Source organism: Psammomys obesus, unplaced genomic scaffold (genome assembly GCF_907164565.1).
Source record: "Psammomys obesus unplaced genomic scaffold, mPsaObe1.curated_primary_1811, whole genome shotgun sequence".
NCBI classification, from domain to species: Eukaryota; Metazoa; Chordata; class Mammalia; order Rodentia; family Muridae; genus Psammomys; species Psammomys obesus.
This window is the reverse complement of record NW_026585895.1, coordinates 48,824,327-48,836,932: the sequence shown is the minus strand read 5'-3', so window position 1 is coordinate 48,836,932 and position 12,606 is coordinate 48,824,327. Positions and strand designations below refer to the sequence as shown.

The 12,606-nt window shown below is 45.9% G+C and overlaps 1 protein-coding gene across 4 annotated transcripts in view; it reads left to right on the top strand.

The window, feature by feature from the left end:
- Positions 1-12,606, top strand: part of Nup214 (nucleoporin 214) — an 85,077-nt gene that overhangs the window by 49,201 nt on the left and 23,270 nt on the right. For all 4 annotated transcript variants that reach the window (XM_055600185.1, XM_055600186.1, XM_055600184.1 and 1 more), the window contains 4 exons: positions 60-138; positions 2,826-2,916; positions 4,829-4,887; positions 7,977-9,752. In XM_055600185.1, coding sequence (XP_055456160.1) covers positions 60-138; positions 2,826-2,916; positions 4,829-4,887; positions 7,977-9,752 — 2,005 coding nt within the window. The remainder of the gene's footprint in view (positions 1-59; positions 139-2,825; positions 2,917-4,828; positions 4,888-7,976; positions 9,753-12,606) is intronic.

Below are 12,606 nucleotides of genomic sequence, written 5' to 3'. Positions count from 1 at the left end.
GTGTGTGTGTGTGTGTGTGTGTGTGTGTGTGTGTGTGTGTGTGTGTGTGTTCTCTGTAGGGATCTCTGATAAATTCCTTCAAGCCATCAGGACCCACGCTAGCATCCTGTCATTTGTCCTCTGGTGATAAAACTTCAGGTAAGTCTACATGTCTGTCTCATGAGAATGAAGACGAAACATTCTCCTGCTTGTACCTTGTGTAGATCACAGAGCCAATAGGCAGGAAGGCAAGAGCATATGCCATATTCCAAAGGCTTCAGCTATGCTATGAGGAACTGTAAGGACATTGACAAGCTCCATAAATGTTTCTAAAATACGGAGTTTAGATGTTAGACTGAGCATAGAGAAAACTTGTGATCTTTTTCTAAAAGAAGCAATAGCTACATCTTCATGTCTCACTTCATGAGCATTGTTTAGAGAGAAGCACGTTAGACAGTTGAGTGCTATTCCCTCTTCTCAAAGAGAGACGATTCTCATGCCTCTTCACACCCTTGCAGATAAATTATGCTTCCTTTCCTCCCCTCTCTCCCTTCAGTTTCTGTCTCCTCTCCTTTTTTCTTTGCCTTCCTCTCCCTCTCTTTAGTTCCTCTCTTATCCCCACCTTGAGGGATTCTCATAGAGCTCAGGCATGACATATCAAACTTGATGTGTAGCTAAGGATGATGATTTCACCTCTGGCTTCCAGTGCTAAGGTTCTGTGTATCTGCCATGGTGCCTGGTTTTATACAATTCAGGGCTTTTTGTTTGCTAGGGAAGAACTCTTTCAACTCAGCTACATTCCAGCCCTTTCACAATGACTATTCAAAAGTCAGTAAGATATATTAAATACAACAGATTTGTTATAGTGTGAGATCTCATGAGGTAAGCAAATGATACACAGTTTTATTCCTTCATAGACTTGTCGATTAAGTCAAGCATAGATATTTTTAATTAAGTTAGTTTTTACATTAACTGGAAGTGTTTTGACCGTAGTGTACATTGCCTAAATGCCAAGGTTTGTACTACTCTGGGGAATGACCCACTGGGCTGGCAAGGGGGTGAGAAAAGACAAACACACAGGCGCTAATAAAACTGGGATTGGGTGGAATAGTACAGCATCCTGGAAGTTCAGCATGTTTATTAGATGCAGTTGAATGGGGAAGCAAGGTTATTACCTACAGATAACTAGGAAAACAGGATTATCACACACAGCTAACAAGGATGCAGAATGAGATAACCTTGGTAGGCACAGTCTCTGTAGGGAGCAGTATCCAGGCTATAAATAGCGGATGTGAGAAAAAGCTGGGGGGGGGGTATTTTCTGCATACACTATCAGCATTCATACTTCGATGAGGAGGGAAAGCTTTGCTGTTTCCCTTTGGGGAGCTGAGGAATTGGTCCTTGGCATCCTTGACATGGCCAGGATCCTGTCGAGCATTCCATTCACTAAAGGTTCCATTACTCCCCTATCCCTAACCACTGGAAGCGTCTGGTTGTCATGAACATCTTTCTCTGTCTGCTGATGATCTTCTGTAGCCACCAGGTGGGGCACCCACAGCCTCTGTTTGAGCAGTCTGTGCTGCCGTAGTTCTGCATGCTGCCACTGCATGGTAGCTTTTATTTTCACTTACATTCACAGCATATTCAGGTAGAGACTGAACACCACACAGCAGCTGCCCACTTCTCATAACGGCTGCCAGCCACTCAATCACTTCTTTTCTCTATCCTCCAGACCCTTCTGATCTGAAACTCAGTGTTCCTCATGCCAGGCAGCAGTGGCACACACCTTTAATCCCAGTACTAGGGAGGCAGAGGCAGGAGGATCTCTGTGAGTTCAAGGCCAACATGGTCTACAGAGTGAGTCCAGGACAGCCAAGGCTCCACAGAGAAACCTGTCTCGAAAAAACAAAACAACCTTCGTCTGGCGGTAGTTATCCTCCTTTCACCATGTGGGTCCCAGGGATCCAGCTCAGTTTTTCAGTCTTGACAACAAGTACCTTTCCCTGCTGGACTATCTCTACAGCCCACTTCTTTGTTTGAAACACCAACAGGCATTTCCTGTGTGTGTTTTGGTAATGTTTGCCCACTCTTCCAGCCCCATTACAGCTGAACATCCTTTTCCTGTTCCTGGCAGATCCCCCTTACTAATGCAATGGCTGTCTGGGCTTCCATCTTAGCACACCCTGCAGACAATTCAGATTCTCCTTATATTTCACAGTTATGGGCAAGGCTGCACTGAGCATGTGTCTCCAACACACATTGCGTTTCAGTATTGAGTGATGCTTAACATGGGACTCATGGCCACTTCCCTTAGTGTCTACTTCTAGAGTGATTACATGTAGCAAGTGTCTGTTATCTCTAGCTAAAAAAGAAAAGAAACAAAAAGTGCTATTTGCTGAATTGAAAAACTGGAAAAGGTAGAAATGTACGGATAAGTAGGTCCAAGCAGCTCTGAAGCCACTGTTCAGAAATGCTAACTTGCTTATTATCTCCGAATTTTCTCCCTACATTATATGAAAGGCATTTGCCAGTCAGTTGGTCAGAGAACTTTATCCCCAACTCTGGATTTAGGCCTCATGAAGTTTGCTGTCTTTTCTGGAAAGGAGAGTGTGGCATGCCTTGATATGGCATCAACATTGATAGAACCAAAGCAAAAGACTAAGACCTTGAGCACGAGGCAGGCGACATGCCAACTCCCCTTGGCCTGAGGCTTGTCACAGGACACTCAGGAGGTTCTGAAAACTGGGGCTGTGGCTCTGAGCAGCAGCACACAAGCTGAGCTGTAGGGAATTACAGCACTCCTATCAGACTTTCAGACTGTCCTTATTTTGTTTTTTTTTTCTCAGGTCCGGGGACAGCCAAGACAGAATCAGCTGCAACCTCGACTTCATCTGCTGTGGGGCAGCTCAACAAGCCTTTCTCATTTGCCCCGTCAGGGTCAGTTGGGGAACTTGTGCTAAGTCACTGTCAACTGCATGCACACAAGCCTGAGCTCTGGCAGTGCACCTGCAGACAGTGGCAGCTGTTGCTATTCCAGCGTGAATGTATTTGTCCTTTGTGGTTGTTACCGTATTTGCCGTTTTTACTCTTGAACCTCACTTTCTTCTGTGGGTCATCTGGTCTGTCACGCCACTTAGTGCTTGGTCAGTATGACCTTGGAGCGGCACTGAGTTGGACTTCAACCTGTACAGGGGATGCAGTGAAAGACAGTAACCATTCTGAAATTCTGATTTGTAAATAGATGATAGGGGGTGGAGCCTCGACAGAGACTCGTTTAGCTCAGGCTGGCCTCAAATTTGCTGTGTAGCCAAGGATGGCCTTAAACTTCTGAGCCTCCTGCCTCCACCTTCTAAGGCTGTGCTTGTAGGATAACCCACAAGGGCAACCTGTTTTCAAGAAATAGTGACAGCCACGTGGGTAGATCTGAGAATCGGTTTGATAGAACGAAAAAAAAATTTTTTTAAGATTTATTTATTATATATCCCTGCATATGTGCCTGCAGGCCAGAAGAGGGCACCAGATCTCATTATAGATGGTTATGAGCCACCATATGGCTGCTGGGAATTAAACTCAGAACCTTTAGAAGAACAGCCAGTGCTCTTAACCTCTGAGCCATCTCTCCAGCCCCAAAAAGACTTTTCTAAGTCAAGTCCTTTATTCACTGAGGACTGAGAGTGTCCGTTTTCTTGGTACTGTGGTAAAAGCCAGGCAAGTTGCTGAAGCTGGCCCTCCCTGGCTTGCCATCCAAACCTGCCAGCACACTAGACGCTGCGGAAAGGCTTCTCTGTTGGAACAGCCCCTAGTGCTTTTGCTGTCCACCTCTGTGCTTGGGCTCCCCTAACTGCACTCCATTTCCTCTGGGTCATGTGTCTCTGAGCATGCTTCAGCCTAATGTGAGAAGAGGGTGCTAAAACTACCTAGAAGAGGGATGCTTTCTGTTGGTGTAAATCATTATATCTGTGCCTCCCAGGGATAACTGAAGCAAAATTTAAAGAGTAGATGAAGACCAAGGATTACTCTATCCTTTAGAAATATAATTCATCTTCATGTCTCTAAAGTGATAGTGTTCTTCCAGTTTGTAAAGGAAACTGGAAAGATTTGGGTCAGAGAGCCAATAGCCTGTCCTATTTGACAAAATTTCTTTTGCTAAGGTTGAGGCCAGTCAATAAAGAAGAAGGGTGTTTGCTTTTTAATGCGATTAAAAAATGTGCAACATATCCTTAGGAGGTCTTTGTCCATTTGAGGATGGCAACAACAGATGATAAACCTGAACCCTGCCATTATTTGCTGTATTCCATAGGCTTGGTGCCCTGTGTTTTAGAGTTAACTTGAAAGTGTACTGCTCCTGCTGCACTTTGTAATCCGTTGCTTTGCGCTTCTGCTGCATTTCTCAGCACAGCAGCTTTTCTTACATGCTCCTTGACCTGGGGTGGACGCCCAGGGATTCTCCCTGTTCTCCCTTCTGCTACCTTGCAGACTTGCCTTCCACTCACTAGGCAAGTGTCTTCTCCTGTACATTCTTAGATTTTTTTTTTTTTTTTTTACCGTTGCAACTTCACTTTTCTTAAAATAAGTTGCTCCCCAGGCCTCCTGTGGAAAGCCCAGCCATCCAGCCAAAGCCTTCCTGCTACTGCTCCTTCCTGCCTCCTCTCCTCAATGTCTGTCCTGCTCAGAAATGCTGGGGTGACTTTACTGCCTCTGAAATGGGTATTTTAACTCTGCTGTTGCTGCTCGATAGATGTAAATTCTTGAAGGACAGATTGTGAATGAACTATAAGGAAGAATATTTAGAAGGTGATGTTGTGTTGTAGGTTTGTTCCTTTTTAACTCCTCTTTTTTTACTCCTCAGGCCCTTTACTTTTGGGACAATCACACCGACACCATCTTCTAGCTTCACTGCTACACCAGGTACAGTCCCCATGTTGCAAAGTGCTCATTGGAGGAAAGATCACGTGTGCATGTGCATGACATTGTAACTCTATGTGGGTCTTGCTGACGATTTGTACAATCAGGTTGCTAGTGATGCTATACATTAGAGAGACGTTAAAGGGCTGAGAGTGCTCAGTGGTAGAGCATCTTCCCAGGACTCAAGAGGCCCTGGCTTTAAGTTATAGCAGCAGGGCAACAGCAGAATATTTGGTCTAGAACCCGGTAGGCTGCTGAGAGGTCCAGTGCCTGTGCCAAACTGAGTGCCTCAATGTGATAACTGGAACTCACATGGTAGAAAGCGAGAACTGACCCCTAAAAGTTGCCCTCTGCTTGCCACATGCTTTGTGACGTGCACACATACACATGCACAAAATAAAAGTTTTAGTGTAATATTTCTTATAGAACATGTTGCGAAAGGAGATCAGACTGTTTGCACGGTTATGAACAGGGAAAGTACTCCTGAGCAGAGACTCCTTTGCTGTAACATTCTAATGTTAACATGCGACTTTGTTCCGAATGAGGTGGACATATTTCCATGAAGTAGAAGACCAAAACTGGCCCTCCTCAAACCCTGGTCCACAGACATGTGTTGGGGATCTATTACCTCAAGTTGTAACTTCAGACCCACCCAGACGAGAACATTTTTTGTCAAGTTCCCCCAAGCTCTGTTTAAGTAATTAAATATATTTCTGTCTTATTTAAAAGGAAGCCTTTACTATGACATGCTTCTTTTAGGAAACTGCGAGATACAAAATGCACAGTGGAGTTTAGAGTCACATGTCCCATCCTCTGAGGCCACTGCAGTCCTGCTACATTTCTTTTGCAGAGTTTTGCCTTTAGCTAGTTTTCATTTAACCTAATATCTGTCACCTTTGCTGGGTGTGGTGGACACAGATTTATAATCCCAGCTACCTGGAGGCTGAGGTATGAGGCTCACAAACTTAAAAACTGTCTAGGCTACAGTCAGTCAAAGCCATTCTGGGCAACTTAGCACTGGGCTGCCTCTACATAAAAAGTAAAAAGAGCCTGGAATGCCTGCACAGATGTAGCCCATGGCAGTTCAGTGTCCTGGTGGGTTCCATAGTAATGGAAACAGGGACTGTCTCTGACATGAACTGATTGGCCTGCTCTTTGATCACTTCCCTCTGAGGGAGGAGCAGCCTTACCAGGCCACAGAGGAAGACAATGCAACCACTCCTGATGAGACCCGATAGACTAGGATCAGAAGGAAGGGGAGGAGGAGGACCTCCCCTATCAGTGGACTGGGGGAGGGGAAGGGGTGAGAAAGAGGGAAGGAAGGTGGGATTGGGAGGGAAGGAGAGAGGGAGCTACAGGGGGGATACAAACTGAATAAACTGTAATTAATAAAAATAAAAGTAGAAAGAGGGGTGCAGATGGAGTGCAGTGCGAGTGCCTGCCAGGCATAGACAAACCCTGTCCTAGGGTCAGGGCTGTCATGTTAGTGGCTCATAATTCTGTCCCATGGCTTTGACACACCTTAATAGTCTGCCTACTCTCACTTAGTGTATTTCTGGGTATGCACGTGATAAATAATACATCAATCATCTTTAGTTTTTCCCTCAACAAACCTTTTCTGTGTATGTGCTACAAATTAAGCCTAAAGCTTTGTATTTAACAAATCTCTTTTATAAATTTTATCATGAGACATGGTGTCACTGTTACTTATTCTTGCCTCAAACTCCTGACTGGGCACAGGTGGTCTTTCCTGTCTTAGCGTCCTCTAAGTACCTAGTCGTGGCTGCCATGCTCAGCTAACAAATTGCCTGGTGCTTTCTCTATGCACTCAAGTACTAAAGTTTCCTAGTCAGAAGGGGCTTTTCTGATAGTCAGATGGGGACCGGGGCACTGAAAGCATAGCAGACACTCCAATGCTGGTCTGGCGATAGCCCTAACACTTCCACCTCTGCCTACTTCAATGTGGCTCACCTTCTCCCAGCACTTGCTCTCTGTCTCTCTCTCGCTCTGTCACTCTGTGTTTGTGTATGTGTGTGTGCGAGGGAGAGAGCCCGTGTGGTTGTGCGTAAGTCCAAGCATGTATGTGCCATGGTGCTTGTGTGGAGGACATAGGATGACCTTAGGGTCTCAGTCCTGCCTTCCACCTTGTTCGAAGTGAGGTCTCTTGTTTGCCATTACATCCATCAAGTTAGCTGACCCGTATTCCAAGGAGTAGCCTCTCTCCAGTTTCTTTCTCAATTTAGGAACACTGTGTTCACGGTACTGTACAAACTGTGTCAGTATTTGAGTTCTGGTTTTGGATGTTTTTTGTTTGTTGTTTGGGGGTGTTTTTGGTTGGGTTTGTGTTTTGTTTTTTTGGGGGGGAGGAATTTAGAGGGCGTTAAGCCACGTCTCCACTCTGGCTCACTCACTTGGTAGTGAGTCAACTCAGAAATAGAAAAGCTTGGAGAAGAACAAAACCATTGTCCAGCTCATAAGGAAGTAAAAGTAGGGATAAGATGCCATAGTAATCCTGTATCAACTCTGAATCGGTATAATCGTAGATAACAACCCAAAAGCCATAAACAATATCACCAGTAATAAAATGCCATACTCAGCAGAACCCTAGAAAACTCCTTAATCATAATAAAAATTATCATGTGTGGATCGATACTCTGTTACCTTAAACACTGAAGAGCTTCCAGTCTGGGTCCTCTTGGCCTATCAGGATTACCCATAGACTAGCTGATCCCAGCGTGTAAGGAAAGCCAGTACCTGAAGCACTGTGCTGAGAGCAGTTGAGAAAGTAGCATAGATAGGTGCTATTTTACTTCTCTCTGGGATAGTTTGTCCATTTCATGTATCCTGGATATCATGTGTTTGTTGTGACATAATGATCATTTAAAAAAAAAACCTTCATTTCTTTCTACCTGAGAGCTGACTCTGTAGGGCTAATTTTCCTGTCCTTTCCAGGGAGCTCTGCCATTGGAACCACACACCTCTTCCCTGGCTGAAGAGAGGAGAGAGATTGTCTTAGAAATGCAGATAGTGGAACTGTGGTGAATCATATTTTGCCTAATCTAATCCTTTTCCTGGTTTCTTTTTCTCACTAGGGACAGCACCCCCCAGTAAAGAGTCAAACCAGCTAGAGCCATTCTCATTTGGTGGGGGAAGCAAACCTTTTTGTGAGACCATTCCTGGAAACTCCCCTCTAGCAGGAGCCACATCGGCCGCCAGCACTTCTGTAACGCCTGCTCCTCCAGGAGACTCTGCCCCGTCCAGCAGCAGACCTACAGGTCCTTCTGCAGTTACTGTGTCCACCGCCTCAAGCAAATTGGAAACTCCACCGTCCAAGCTGGGAGAGCTTCTGTTCCCAAGTTCTCTAGCTGGAGAGACACTGGGGAGCTTCTCAGGATTGCGTGTTGGCCAAGCTGAGGATGCTACAAAGCCAGTTAGTAAGGCCTCCTCCACAAACCTAGCTGGAGGCCAGCCAGCCAAACCCTCAGGGTTTAGCTTTCCTAGCACTTCAGTATTAGGGAAGCCTGTGGAGCCCACTGCGACGTCCTCAGTGACCCCTGCCACAGCAGTACCAGTCTCAGCTCCAAATGTGAACACCAGCAGTTCCTCGGCAGCTGTCTTTGGCAGTTTGCCCCTTACCAGTACGGGACCTTCTGGGATCTTCAGTTTTGGTGGGGCTTCTCTGGCTGGTGGCAAACCTAATTTCTCATTTGGAAACCAACAAACTTGTAGTAGTTCAGTGTCATCAGCTGCCCCAACATCGACCTCAGTTGCCCCTTCCCTTTCAGCATCTTTCCCTACCTTGTCATTTGGTGGCCTCCTCAATTCAACATCAACTTCTCTGCCTGTGTCCTCTGGTAAGAGCACAGAGGAGACCACACCACCAGCCGCGCCTGAGAAGTCAGGCCACAGTGAAGGCTCTGCATCAACACCCTCACTTCCAATACAGCCACAGTCAACCCAGCCTCCCCAGGCTTCTGTGCAGCCTTCTGACTCTGTCAAAAAAGAACCTGCCCTTGTTCAGACCTCAGAAAGCAGCCCCAGCACCCCAGCATCTGCTGCCAGCCTTGTGGCATCCACAGAGACCACACCAGTAGCCCCAGGGGGTCCTGACGGCAAGACAGAGGCAGCATCTCCTGCTTCTACCTTTGTAGGGCCTGGGCAGGCTGCTGTTGCAGCAGCTGTTCTCCCAGGAGCAGGCTCAGCAGCCACTGAAGCGTCGAGTAGCCCCAGCACCTCCAGCACTGTCTCCAGCAGTGCCCCAGCCTCTGCCACAGAGACAGCCGTGTTTGGGACTGCCACTTCTGGCTCCTCAGTCTTCACACAGCCACCTGCTGCCAGTTGTAGCTCAGCGTTCAGCCAGCTCTCCAGTAACACGGCCACCGCACCCTCTGCCACCCCCATGTTTGGGCAAGTGGCAACAAGCATAACCAGCACAGCCACTGCCACCCCACAGGCCAGCAGCTCAGGGTTTGGCAGCCCTGCATTTGGTGCTTCAGCTCCTACAGTCTTTGGACAAACAGCATTTGGTCAGGCTCCAGCCTTTGGGCAAGCAACAAGCAGCCCCGCGAGCGGCTTCTCCTTCAGCCAGCCTGGATTCAGCTCTGGGCCTGTTTTCGGCCAGTCTGTCTCCTCTGCCCCCACATCTACCAGTGCGAATGTCTTCGGAGCTGCTTCAAGTACCAGTAGCCCCGGTTCCTTCTCATTTGGACAGGCTTCCACCAATACAGGAGGGACACTGTTTGGTCAAAACAACCCTCCTGCTTTTGGTCAGAGCCCTGGCTTTGGGCAGGCAGGCTCTGTGTTTGGTGGCACCTCGGCCACTACCTCTACAGCAGCACCTTCAGGGTTTAGCTTTTGTCAAGCCTCGGGTAAGAATTTGCAGAACATTTTGACTTTGTTCTCTTCTGTGCTGTTTAAAACGTTTGTAACGAACCTCTGCTGTTTTTGTAATTAAAAGAGAGGAGCTGGGTGTTGTGCAAACCTGTAATCCCAGCTTAGAGGGTAGAGGCAGGAGAATCAGGAGTTCAAAGTTTTTGGCTACATAATACATTCAGATTCATCCCAGGCTACATGAAATCCTGTCTCAGAAACACAAAAGCAAAATTTAAAAATGTAAAAGAAAGAAAAGAAACAAAAACTAATATCCAAGACAAAGATGGGCACTTGGTGCCCTCATGGTCAGCATTTGCCTTGTCCTGGCTGCACCCTGTGGCTGAGGGCTGCTCTAATCTTCCTTAGCAAGCTCTCTACTTTGCTGGCCAGAAGACTACCAATTTCACAGGTTAAAAAATATGTATACCTTTTTACTTAAGGCCACAGCAATTAATTTAACTCTTAGTTACAATTGTTTTTTGTTTTGTTTTGTTTTTAATTTGGAAGGCACTTTAGAGGCCTTAAAACTGTCAGATTCAGGCTGGCTGGCCTCATAGTAGATGGTGCAGATGATAGAGTAGGAGGATCCAGGCCTTCCCATTTCGTGAATTGCTCTGTGGGTAATTTTTATTTCTTTTGATGACATCTTCCTTTTGAGAAGTGGGCATACTGCTACTTGAGTAGCAATTAAACAAACACCTGAACACACATTTTACTATTTTTCTGTATCTAATCTTAGCATCTGGTTTTGCTTCTAAAAGTTACCAGTAAGCATGGTAATGAAGAGATGTGCTCTAAGTTTGGCTTTCTAGTGGTCCTCTTATGAAAAGTAATTCTTACCAGGCACAGTGGCACACACCTTTAATGCCAGCAGAAGCAGGTGGATCTCTGAGTTCAAGCCTAGCCTGGTCTACAGAGTGAGGTCCAGGGCAGTCAGGGCTGCACATAGTAACCTAGTCTTGAAGAACAAAAGAAGGGAGGGAGTAATTCTTTAGCAGTTAGGCATCAGGGATTAAAAAAAGATCAATGATTTCTTGGTAGGCAGGATTGAAAATAATTGCTGATTCATTTCTTCAGTGATAATTTATTTGAAATAATTTGTAGCTTGATAAAAGAAATGATTTCCTTCTTTTAGTGAGTATTAAATATAATACTCTAAGGACACAGTAGGAAGAGAAACAGCTCTGAGTCCCTTCTGCCCTGAGGCTGTGCAGACAAATGACCCCTCTGGATGATGGACATGATGCCATAGTCCCATTGGGCAGGGAGAATGCCTGAGACTTAGGAGAGCAAACCTCCAAAGGGGTCTTGTTCAAACATACATAGTGCATGGATGGGAAGCTCCTGAGGCCTAGTTGAGGAATTAACATTTGTCTGCACTCACCTATCTAATCCGATCCAGAAGTGAATGGGAGATTCCACCTCCCTTCCCCGAACTCCTCTCCTCAGAGTCTTGCCTCACGGTTGTACCTGGCAGGAAGATACTCTACCCTGGTGGATTGCAGTGCTTGAGTGTAGATCAGGGAGAAGGATTCCTCGTGTTAGGTCACTGGGAAGTACTCTTGTTAGCCAAGATTATGAGGGTGTGCCACCCTGCCAGCTCCCGCCACCTGGTAGGAAAGAAGACTTCAATCCTGGGTACTTCATAATTTATATTACTATAAAGTACTAGCAGTGAAGTAAAGCCTTGCAGTTGGGCCCTTCACATGTATGGGTTCTGTACCTGCAGATGTGGCCCGCTATGGATTGAATAATCTATACTAACTGTGTACACTTTTCTTAGCGTTATCTGTCAGCAGTACAGAGTAGCAACTAGTTGACATAATCTCTCCAGCATACTGCAGTGCACCAGAAGTCATCCCAAGATGACAGACATGTGGGACAGGACACATGGCTCTACACAAATACCACAACATGTCATGAAAGAGACTGGTGCATCCTCAGATTTTGTTTCCTTAGGGGTACCCTTAAGGATCTAAAACTGATCCCATATGTATACCAAGGAACAACTGTGCTTACATAGAATTTTTTCCATTTCCTCAGTGGGGAAACATTTGTTAATATATTTATTGCCATTTTGTGCATGCCTGTGTGTGTATAATGCATTTTGACCAGAATTACACATAACCACCCCCCATCTTATCCTCCTCCATCTAGAGCCCTTCTTCCCAGCACAATTCCCTTTTGCTTTCTGTTTCTTTTTTCTTTTCTTTTTTTTTTTTTTTTTTATGACTGACTTAAGTTTGATAGTTTGGTTAGGCTGTTTTTGTGAGCATGGACATGGGATTGTTTACTGGACAACTTCCCCAGAGCTACACGTCTGAAGAAAGATGACTCCCCTCCTCCAGTAGCCATTGACACCAGTAGCTCCTCAACTAGGGGTAGGTTTTTATGTGTTTCTCCCCTGCCATTCTGGACTGTTAGCAGTCAGGTAACCATTGCTGCTGTGAGTTCCTGAGCACAGCAGCCATGTCATGTTTAGGAAACAGTTTCACACTGTTCCTTCCAATTGTCCTGCTCTTAAATTCTTTACACTCTCTTCCTCCATCTTCCACGGTGTTCGTGGAGCCTTTATTCCAACTCAGGGTAGAGCACTCAACAGTCAGTTAGTCCCAGTGCGGTTATGAGTCACTTCATTGAGCTGCAAAAGCTTCTCTGACCAAGAGTGAGAGCAGCATTAATCTCTGGGTGTAAGTACGAGTATTTAGAAGGAAAATTGGACCTGTTTATTTAGCAGAACAACAGTAACAGCCTCCCCCCTCGTGCCTGTGACCTTCCCAGCCTGGGCTTTTGACCAGGTTGTTTACAGTGGCAGGAATGAATTCCCTAGTGGAGTAGGTCTCAAATCTA